The sequence below is a fragment of the Acartia tonsa genome, chromosome 7 (assembly GCF_053477335.1).
Source record: "Acartia tonsa isolate MP-2025a chromosome 7, ASM5347733v1, whole genome shotgun sequence".
Classification (NCBI taxonomy): Eukaryota; Metazoa; Arthropoda; class Copepoda; order Calanoida; family Acartiidae; genus Acartia; species Acartia tonsa.
The window spans coordinates 5,316,835-5,328,392 of record NC_137266.1 but is presented as its reverse complement, the minus strand read 5'-3'; the positions used below and the strand labels follow the sequence as shown (position 1 = coordinate 5,328,392).

At 33.0% G+C, this 11,558-nt stretch overlaps 1 protein-coding gene across 1 annotated transcript in view; it reads right to left on the bottom strand.

Moving 5' to 3' along the window:
• Positions 1-7,582: 7,582 nt before the first annotated feature.
• Positions 7,583-11,558, bottom strand: part of LOC145324725 (uncharacterized) — a 43,772-nt gene continuing 39,796 nt past the window's right edge. The window contains exons 10-11 of the mRNA XM_080167328.1: positions 10,639-10,797; positions 7,583-10,166 (exon numbers count right to left, since the gene is read on the bottom strand). Of these exons, the coding sequence (XP_080023454.1) occupies positions 9,118-10,166; positions 10,639-10,797 (1,208 nt within the window). The 3' untranslated portion in view covers positions 7,583-9,117. The remainder of the gene's footprint in view (positions 10,167-10,638; positions 10,798-11,558) is intronic.

Here is an 11,558-nt window from a genome sequence, read left to right as displayed (position 1 = left end):
GTATGACAAAGAACAATGTGATAACCGAGGCATCAATATAATCAAGTTCTAAAATTAGAAGTATGTCCTCAAATAGTATCATGTATTTAAACAGTTTTGCAACATATATACAAGTAAAAGGTCCTACCCCAAACGTAAGAGTCCCAAACGTCAGAGTGGACAAACGCAAGAGTCCCAAACGCAAGAGTCCCAAACGTCAGAGTGGGACAAACGTCAGAGTGGGACAAACGTCAGAGTGGACATTGCTTAAGTAAAACATCAGAGTCTATGCTATTTTAATTATATGACAAAAAATAGACAGTTAGGCCCCCTAGCCTGCCTAGCCGCGGGCGCTCGGCCCCCTAGCCTATAACCTAACCTAACCTAATCATAAAGAAAATGACTCTGGCTGCAGCACTCAGCACCCTGGCCTACCTAGCCGCAGCGCTCGGCCCCCTAGCCTGCCTAGCCGCGGGCGCTCGGCCCCCTAGCCTATAACCTAACCTAACCTAATCATAAAGAAAATGACTCTGGCTGCAGCACTCAGCACCCTGGCCTACCTAGCCGCAGCGCTTTAATGATTATAAAATCGAGACTCATACGTTTTACTTATAAAATGTCCACTCTGACGTTTGTCCCAAAAATCCTGCGTTTGTCCACTCTGACGTTTGTCCCACTCTGACGTTTGGGACTCTTGCGTTTGTCCACTCTGATGTTTTTCCACTCTGACGTTTGGGACTCTTACGTTTGTCGTGGAACCAAGTAAAATTTTGTTTATACTAATAAATTTATATTCTTATATATTTATAAGAGGCAATGTTCGTTTGTCCTACTGTTTCAGATCTTCTGTTATGGACGTAGTTAATCTTTTTTACTTTATGTATTTTGGTTGTCCAAAATTAATCTTTGCCAGTCAAAATTACTTTTTTGCTGCATATATAAAATATTAGGATCTACCATATTTTCTTGTTTTTTGCTGTGTTATTAATTCATATCATGCATATCATAGTTATTTAATAACGAGGGTTTTAATCATATATGCTACATCAATGAAGTAGTTTCAAAAATATTAATATTTTTTTAAAAGGATTAATCTATGATATACTATTTTAGAGTTGAATGTTTTTTTTCTATGTAGAAGGAACACCCCTTTAATTTAAAACTGGAGAGGACTGTCTTTCCTTTTTCACACTATAAAGAAATCACAACCCCCCCAACCCCCCTGATCAATCAAGTGCAAGCCACTGTTTTCATGTAAAATATGTCACCTTATTTTTTGACAAAAATATCCTTCTTATTTTACTAATATCATTGTACGTTTTTTTCAAAGCTATTGTAGGACGCCTTCACTTTAAAGGCTAAAGCGGGTTCACACTCCCACAATATAAAAGGAATAGTAACATGCTTGTATTTTTAAATATTTAAAAAGAAATTAATTAATATTTAATCAGTTTAGTAGAATATTATTTTAATTACAAATTTCAGTTATATAATATTTATTTCTCGCATCGTATTATAAACGGAGGCACCGGCTAAAAAAACTGGTTTTAAACTTTTGATTGTACATTTTTATATTCGTAGAAAGCTGGATATAATACGATGCTACACATAGTTTTTTCGTATTGATGAGAACCGGTTCCTATCCACCGGATTCGAATGAATACGAGAAATGTAATTAATATTTATTTGCGTAATACATTTTTAAAATTAAAATTAATGTAAACATTGGTAAGTCTTTATGTAACGCAGTAATAACTAAGCTTCAATCTATAATACAAAGTAGAACGATGTCTGTCTGTTTGTTTGTATCGAAAGATCTCGCTAACCGCTGAACCGATCGGGTTCTCCTTAACAGAGTAGCTTCTCATAGGTCCTAGGAAGGTTTATAACTATTTTGGGGGAGGGTACCACCAACCTCCCAAGAGAAATCGCCCCTAGAAAAAAAATTAACCACCTCCCCCTAAAAATTTATATCTAAAGTACCTATGGGTTTTAGGATTCAACTCTCCCCTCCTCAAGTGCTAAAGGTTTTTTTGGGGGTGTATTTTCACCCTCTCCCCCCCCCCCCCTAAAAAAAAGTCAACACAACCTTAACGTTGAAATTTTATAGGAAGTAAAATTTGTCATTTCCAAAATATTTTAGAGTTTATTCACCCCTGATATGCATATTTAAGTACAATTTCTAAAAAACACTAATTAAAATATAATTAATTTTTCACTAACAAGACAAAATTTAAGAATTCACCGCGCCCTTTCCAAACTTAAACTAAACAACGAAACAATATGTTCAGATATATTTTACAATTTTTGATAGATAAAAAGAAAAGTAAATCTTATTATATCGCATCGTATTATAAACGACTTTCCGCGTATATAGAATGTACAATTATGAGATTAAAACTAGTTATTTTAGCCCCAAGGTGCCGAAGGCACCGGCTAAAAAAACTGGTTTTAATCTTATGATTGTACATTTTTATATTCGTAGAAAGCTGGATATAATACGATGCAAGACATAGTTTTTTCGTATGGATGAGAACCGGTTCCTATCCACCGGATTCGAATGAATACGAGAAATCTTATTATATCGCATCGTATTATAGACAGCTTTCAGCGGATATTAAACAAAACAATTATAAGATTAAAGCTAGTTTTGTTAGCCCCTAAAATCGTTCGTAATACGATGGTATTCATGATTTTTCAGTATTGCTGAGAACAGGTTCTAATCCACTTGATTTAAATCGATGCCATATAACAAATTTTTACCAGATTAAATTAAGCTGTTTTTTTAAAATAGTTATCCTAATAATTGTCAACTTCTATAAAAGGCTGTTTAAGGGATCTTGAAGGACACATACAGACAAATTAATGTATTTAATTCAGCAAACAATATATTTTTGGCCTTACTATCTATTCTTTTTCTCTGCGTATTATAGAATTCTCATTTTGTCTCAAACTTAAATATGTTTTGTTTTTCTAGCTTTGATAACAAATAATATACAGCGGATAATTAAAAATCTTCCAAAAATATCAAAAAAAATCCGCCCCTATCCTCTGTGTTTTAAAATGAGTCAGATTCGGTAAATGAATTTTTGAGTATAGTCCATTTCGTATTTTCACAGTAGCTTTTTTCCTATTTCTAGCCCCTGCGGGGCAAATTATCCAAAAATTTAAACAGCCGGTCTATCCATTTTAGAGGTCTTACTAAGCTCAAAAATATATATATTTAAAAAAACACACAATATACCAAGTAAACAATCTACTAGATAAAATCCTCGTACTGCTTTCAACAGAGAGATGGACAGACTATATGAATTGTAGAGTAGCTAGCCATAAAAAACTATAAATATAACTGTTATAATAATAATAATAATAATAATATATATTTCCTACAAGCCGCGGCTACCTCTGGCCTGACGACATGCACCTCCAAGCAGTGAAGGGGCTGGCTGATTGTATTAATTAATATTTATATTTAGAGGGTAATCGCCCATCAGCAAGGGAGCTACCACCTTTACAGATGAAGTAATCACATTTTTGTGAATGCGGGCATGAATAAAAAAATAAAGCATTTAAAATGTTATTATTAATTAATATCAATGTGTCCTGTTGCTATCTTTTTTTTTTTGCAACTTAATTATTTTTTGGGACACCAGCTATATTTTGTCCAGTTACAATTCTTTTTTGTTTTATTTTTTTATTGTAACTTTATTTTTCTGTGGACATTTATTTCGACTGAGGCACATGTCACCCCTCCTGTCGTTAATCCGCCGTCACCTCATCTCGAGGCCGTATAGGCCGCCGGTGGTCTGGCGGTTTTTGATGGAACGTTAGGGAGGGGGTCAGTGGAAATATTTTACAATATAAAACATTATAAAAACGAACGCATTCAAACTAAGGATAGGGCTGCAGCCATTCAAGGATACACACCAAAACCAAGAGACAACGCCTGCAGGATCCCGCCACGCACACACTCCACACTCCTACTGGATACTAGTTTTGTCAAAGGCTCGGCTGGTCCTGAGAGTCCCGCGGGGCTTCCCGAGAGCAGCCAAAACAAAGATTTTAAAACAAGGTTAACTCAACAATGCCGAGCAGCGACAAATCTTCCACCTATGCTCTTAAAAAAGAAAGTTTTTTTTTATAAAATAAAATAAATAAATAAATACACCAAGCAGCTGTTAATCCTGTTTGTTTTTCAGTAAAAAGATTAAGAAAATTAAGAAAAATTTAAAAGTCTAAATAATAATATATTGTATGCAATAAGATTGCAAAGTAGAGCAGCTACACCACCGCACATCTAAAAAAAAAAGTTTTCTAAAAAAAAAGTTATTATAAAAGGATATTTATTAAAATAATACAAAAATAAAAGTTAACCGAAAATTTTTAAAAGATAATCGAGTTTAAGAGTTTATTGAATTTCACTAAAATAAGACAATAACTTGCCGATATCATTTTCTTATTTGTCAATGGAAAGTCTTTTTTCCTGTAGGCCTGATAATTTTTCTCTCAGGTAAAAAAATATTCCCCAAAAACAAAGTTCTGTCCAATTTACAACATGCAAAAAAATTCGTTTATTCAACCCTCCACTTATAATTTTAATTTAAATAAAATATATTTATGGGGCAATTTCGCTTGGGAGGGTGAAGTTTTCACCATAAAACGTAAACAAAAACTTTTTGGTGGACCTGTAAGAAGCTTCACAGTAAAGTAGAACCACTTTGGCTAAAGATATCTTGTGTTACTGGCAAAAATACACCAAGTTTATTTTATAAATTTACTATGGACATTTTGATGGTTGCTTTATTTCCTTTCACATTTCCCAAATACGAATACGTTGTAAGTTTACAACGTAACTTAAGAAGCTTCACTGTAAAGGAGAACCACATCAAATAGAAATATCTAAAGACAAATATACATCAAATATGTTATGTAAAATTGTAACGGTTGCTATATTTGATTTCACCTTTCCCAATCCGTATATTTTGTAAATTTACTATGCTTTTTTTCAAGGTACGACACGCATTTAGTCAATGGATGTAGTAACAAAACAGCCAGAAACTTACATGATAGAACTGTCCTATTGGTTTTAAACCTAAAGTAATGAACCCTACAAGTAAGAAACTATTACACCTCTCGGTTTTCCTAAAATAAAATTCTAAAAAATAAGATTGACTTTGAGTTATTGAAAATACAGCAATTTTGTATACATTCTCTTAGGCTCATTAATGTCTAGAGATATCAGAATGTCTTACACTCACAAACAAGGATGATAACGAACAATAGAAATGTAACATTTGTATCGGTTATTAACAAACTTCCATATAATTTGGGTTTGTTTGTACGTTTTTATATTATATCGTTAAAGTGATGTAACAGCAAAGCTTTTCTATAATTAGGGACGTTCCGTCCGTCCGCCAGTCCGTAATGGATAGCCTTTTTTCGGTTAATTTAGGCATGTAAGAATTGTCCTATCGATTTCAAACTTAACATGATGATTCCTATAGTAGTTAGCTACGATTTAGAAAACGTAGCAACTCTATAATCATTACCAGAATGTCTGTCTGTCCATTTTAAACATGTTGAATTTTTTACTTTTTTTACAACAAATTTTATGTGATATAATTATCCGATTGATCTTTATTTTTGGAATACTGATTTTAAACAACAAAGTACAATGTTATAGGCGAATTATTTCTATAATCAAGTCTTAAAAATGTCAGTATGTCCTTAAACAGAATTCTGTATTTAAGACGTTTTGCAACACATTTACGAATAAATAATTTTTATTTTGTTTATTCAGTACTGTCAATCTACAAGAGTTAACGCTTCGCTTTTATGGATGTTGTCATTCTTGTTTTTGTTCTGTCAGTGTTGCATTATCAGTTAGAGAAGTTATGGATTGCATTATATTATAGACAATTTTCCGTGGAAATTAAGATTTAAAGTATTGCTGAGAACCGGTTCTAAACCAGAGAATATTAATCGGTTTCGAAGCCATATTGGAATAGTAATTAACCGTAACAGTCTATAAACAACATGCCTAGGAAAATCCAAACTATTCTTTGCTGCCTTTAGAATTGAAATATATCTTTTTTTGTTCATTGTATTCATATTAGAGTTGTTATATCGGTTTCGAAATCAAATATGTTGATGCTGATAACGACGTGGTATTTTTCAAAGGTTCAAATAAAAAAGCCTAAATCTCTCCCAGGGCCTTCGCTTTTCTGTATTGTGTTATAATTGTTTACTCCATAGTCGTTCATTGTCTAATTTATTTGCTTTTATGAAAAAAAACAAAAGCAAATTATCCTAAAGTTATGCTGAAACTATTTCATTTTACACGCCTAAAATTTTTAAACATTTTTGTCTTAATTTGCTTTCAGACATTTTTAACATTTTGTCTATTGATAAGATTTGACTTAGTTTCCTTTTATGTTGAAGGGTAAACTTTTTAGGCCCATTATTGTGTGTTATTATATAAATACGGTTTCGCTTGGAATTGACATATTTTCAACATGACTTTATTATGATTGCCATTATCAATCTAAACTATGAGTTGTGATACAAGTTGTTAATAGCTGTTAAAATTTTGACGTATTCTAATAAAAATAATAGATGTAAAAGTATAGCAATATTACGTCTGCTAGCAAATTGCTTTCTACTCTCTTGTAGCGACTTGGCTGTGTTAATATTTCCGACGCTATTAGCTGATATTTAAATACTTCCCCTCTAATTCTCCTCTGAAAAGCACAGCTTATTGTTCCATTCAAATTAATTAAAGGTAGGTAAAAAAAGGTATTCAATAATTAATTCTAAGGAAATTGTTCAGGATTCTCTTTCTCTCTGTTCTAATTACCTACCTCTGATTAGTTAAACAATGTTTCTTTTATTTTAACAAAGTAAAATTATAGAAACATATTTAGAAGTGTGGCTACTCAGTCATTTATTTTGTCTGCAAATCAATGATCTTAAGAGATAATACAATCCTATTATATAAAGTAGAAAGCGTATTTTTGTCTGTTCCGAAGGATTTCGCTAACCACTGAACTAATATTGTTCTCCTTTACAGTGAAGCTTCTTATATGTCCTTGGAATGTTTTAAACTATTTTTGAGGAGGGTTTCTTAACCCCCCTCCTTCCGAAAATATTTTTTTACTCTTTTGAAACTCAAATTAAAATAGGATGAGGTCGACTTTCCCCCCCTACTATTTTAAGTGCCCTAGAAGCCGCTAGTGGATGTATATAATGTTAACCCAATTTTTTTTTTTGTAAATCAGCTCTCCACGGATATTAGACGGAAAATGTAAGATTAAAGTATGTTTTGTTAGCCCCGAGGTGCCAAAGTATCGGGTTAACAAAACTGGTATTAATTTAATGATTACTTTAAAATTGATATTCGTGGAAAATTGTTTGTTATAAGATGCTATACTTGATTTTTCAGTATAGTTGAGAATCGGTTTCGAGGCCATACTCGAAAGGATTTTTTTGTATTGATGTGAACCAGTTCTAATCCAGAGATATTAATCGGTTTCGAAGCCATACTGAAAAGTATTTTATTTATATTAATTAAATTATATACTTGTATTTACTACAGCAAAAACACTTTTTTTCTGTACAAACTTTTTATTTGATTTTTTCATAAAATAATTTGATTATTAATTCCAAAACATCACAATATTATTTATCAACATATTTTAATCTTAAATAGTAAGGTATATAAGTAAATTTATCGTAACAAAGAAATAATCTATTCCAGTATAGCTTAAAACCCGATTTATATCCGCTGGATTAGAGCCGGTGCAGAGCCATACTTAAAGATCTTATATTGTATACAGCCAATTTTCCACGAATAATAAAATGAAAATCATAAAATTAATACTAGATGTGGCGCCCCGGGCCTTCAGCTCTTCGGGCCAAGAAAACAGAAATTATTCTGATATTTTTTTTTATATTACTAGCCATAGAAAGATAACTCTTATTAAATAACTAATTGTGTAACTTTTTTCTGTGTTGCAATAAATATATTCATATACCTAACTTTTATCAAAATTCTTATTTTAATCTATAACAATATTTGTTTCAGTATTTGCAGTTTGTTAAATTAAGAATATTTTAAACAATGTGCCTATTTTTATTCTTCTAAATAACTTAATTATATATAATTGTTATAAAATAAAATAGAATTTACATTAGTTTATCTTAAAATAGGACAAATTTTTCTGTAAGAAGCCGAAGCGCACCAAGAATTATGATTATATCCTAGTCAATTCAGTGTTTTCAATAAAAATGGGCCGGATACCGGAAATCCGGCTGATTTTCAATGCCGGATATCCGGTATCCGTCTGTATATATTTATATTGGTCTGATATCCGGATATTCAGCATTAGAAATCAGCTGGATATTCGGTTTCCGGATAGTTTTAATATCTTGTATCCGGCCGGACATTGAAAATGGCCGGATATCCAGCTAAACCCGGATATCCGGCCATTAAAATATAAATAAGATAAAAACTATTAGATACAAACGGAATGAAAAAAAAGTTACTGCGCTAGAAAAAAAAACAAAGTAATTATTTTAAAAATCTATTAAAAATGATTTAATAAATTACAACATATTAAAAAACAAAAAATATATAAAAGCTGGTAATCTTAAAAACGTCAGCTTAAAATATTTTTAATCCCAATAAAACAAAAATCCATCACCGAAAAAAACAAATAAAAGACAAGAAAGTCATTTTAAAAATATTTTAAAACCTTGGAAGACGACAAATTAATTTCAGTTCAAAATTCAGAAAATTCATTTTCTTTTCATTTTTAGTTGACAAAGGCAAAACTGTTAACTTCTTACAATTGTTTTTAGCTACCTTTCAGTTTTTTACATTTCTAATTAATCACAATTATACACATTAATTGCCCAAATCCGCTTGTTGTAAAAAAAGAATTAAGTTCAAGAAAGAGTCTGTCAGATGGCAATTGTTTATGTTTTTATCTTAATTTTTTATTAAATTAGGATTTTAATAATTCTAAAGAAAGACATGTACAATACTGTAAAAGTTATAGAAATATCAAGCAAAAACAACGACACAAAAATAAACTATTTAGTTAAGTTGGCTATTTAAAGTATGAAAATTGTAAAAAATCACTCTAAAAGTGGACTGTGTAAGGGCTTTATCATGGGCTTGAAACCTCCCTCAGCGTTTCTCTCATTCGGATAGACAGACTCTGTGACAGAGGGTGGCACTATGCTTGATGGCGACAAACTTGACCTCTCTGTTGTTGGGTCTAGTGTTGTGGTAGGTCTTACTGACGCAGACCTTGCCAGGTTGGGTGAAGCTATAGTTTTCAGGCCTTGCGGCTGTTCTATCCGCCAGTCGGAATGGCGCACCTCAGCGGCGGGTAAAAACGGCGTGTCTCCGGCGTCGATGGATACAAACTGTTCGAAAATATTCTTTTTCTGTTCAAAATTCTTTTGGATTGTGTGTAGGACTGTGTTGGGCAGGTTCAGGGGTTCGGATTCGGCTGGCTTGTTGTGTGTGATCTCGGCAACAGCTTCTTGGATGGCTTGACTTAGGGTTGTTGTTGTTGTAACAGGTTTCTGGGAAGTTGTTTGTGTGATTTCAGTCAGCAATGTTGTTGAAGGATTGGGGTTGATACGGGGAGCTTCTGTAGATACAGGTACATTGCGTTGCAGGTTGAAATTTTGAGGGGGCACTTGTTGTCTGTTGGCTGATGGAGGTGGGGGCAGGGGCCTGGGTGTGGGGGCTGGTCTGAAAGGTCCCTGTGGAGGTTGGGGGGCTTTGGGGCCACCGATTAAAACTTGTGTTGGCAGAGGGGGTTGAACATTTAATGGCTTTTGTAGAAGAACAGGTTGCTGTTTTCTAAACTCTGGCTTTTGATGATGTAGAACTTTGCGAGGGGGTGGAAGAGGTTTCTTTTGAAGATGGTGGGGTTTTGAGGGTTTTCTGCCATTAAACTGTACAGGTCTTTGTTGGAGCTTAACCTTGGGTTTTGGAGCAGATAATGTGTCCAGTTCTTCATCAAATATCAGAGCTTCTGTGGTGATTTCATTGGTATCAATTTCATCAGTGGAGTCATTGTCAGTGCCAGCTTTTTCTGTTGTTGTTGTGGTAGTTGTAGTAGTTGTTGAAGTGGTGGGTTTGTAAGCTTTTGTTGTGGCTCTCACAGGCTCTAGACAAAAATTAAAATCAATTAATTAAAAACTACGTTAATGGATATGTGGGAGGTGTCATGTGTGACGTCATAAAAATACATCTAAAAAGGAGGGATTAGAGGAGAAGTGGAAAAGGAAACCCTAAAAAAAGATGGATTTTACGTATAATTATGTCGTCACACATGACATTTACCGTATATCCTTAAAAATTCTCAATTTTTTGATATCTATTTTAAATATTCATCGTCTGAACAGTATTTTAACTTCATATATAAATGGAGATTGATTCAGAACTCCAATAAAGCTTTTTTCACAGAACTCCTCCATATTTTATGTTTTTTTATTCTACTTTTGGTAGGTTAGAAACAAAATGGGATATAGTAATTAGATTTGTTTATAGAAATAACCAGAAACATTTTTTATAAATAGTTGTTTTAGATCAAAAAATGAAAAGTTAGAAATCTTTCGACTTAAATATTAGTATTTTACCTTTCTTAAATTGAGAGAACTCTGTATCCTCGACCAGAGTGGGTAGAGAAGGCTGGGGTGGTGGGGAGGTGGTTGTGCTGAAGAAAGAGTTGAGGAAGGAGGTCAGGCTCGAGGCCAGGTCTGCCCCTGAGAGGTCCTCACCATTCTGTCCGGGTTTATCTTAAAAACTTTGGATTAATAGAACCATAATTTTCTTCTTGGTTTTGTTTTAGGTTGGAATTTTTTAAATTACATTTTTGGGGGGGCTTTCGCCATTACAGCCTGATAACCCCCTCCCCCATCCCTTCAAATTATATTAAAATAAAGTGAAAAAATGAAGCTTTTCGTTTTTTTGCTCAGGTCGGGTTAGGTTAGGTTAAATTCAGTAAGGTTATGGCACAACATGTATATTACCCTGTCCCGGTTTAGAAAAATTTTGTTAAAATTTTTGCCCCCAGCCATAATATGGTTTATTTATGTAAAATAATGACCCATGCAAAATATTTTTTCTGTAATGCAAAAATTGCGATGGTACAAGCACTGCAAAATTTTTAAAATTTGCAAAAAGACCTGTTTTTAAAGTTCTTGTACCATCTCAATTTTAAAGATTTTTAAAAAATTTCAATTCTAGTGTGTCAAAATAAACCTGAAATTTACCAAAAAAAATGGGGGCAGTCTCAATTCTAACATATGAAGGACAAAGGTGTAGCAAGTAATCTTTCAAAGTAAAAATTGCCAGATTTCATACACAAATATTAGGGTTAGGCCGGATTGGATGGATACAGATATCCGGCTGATCTATAATTCTGGATATCAAGTATTTAGGTTTATATCACTGGTCACTGGAAGGGAAAAGCAGTTTTTTGAAAGGGGCTATCTGAGATTATTACAGATTCTGATATATACATATATAGACTAATGAAAAATGCAAAAAACGAAAT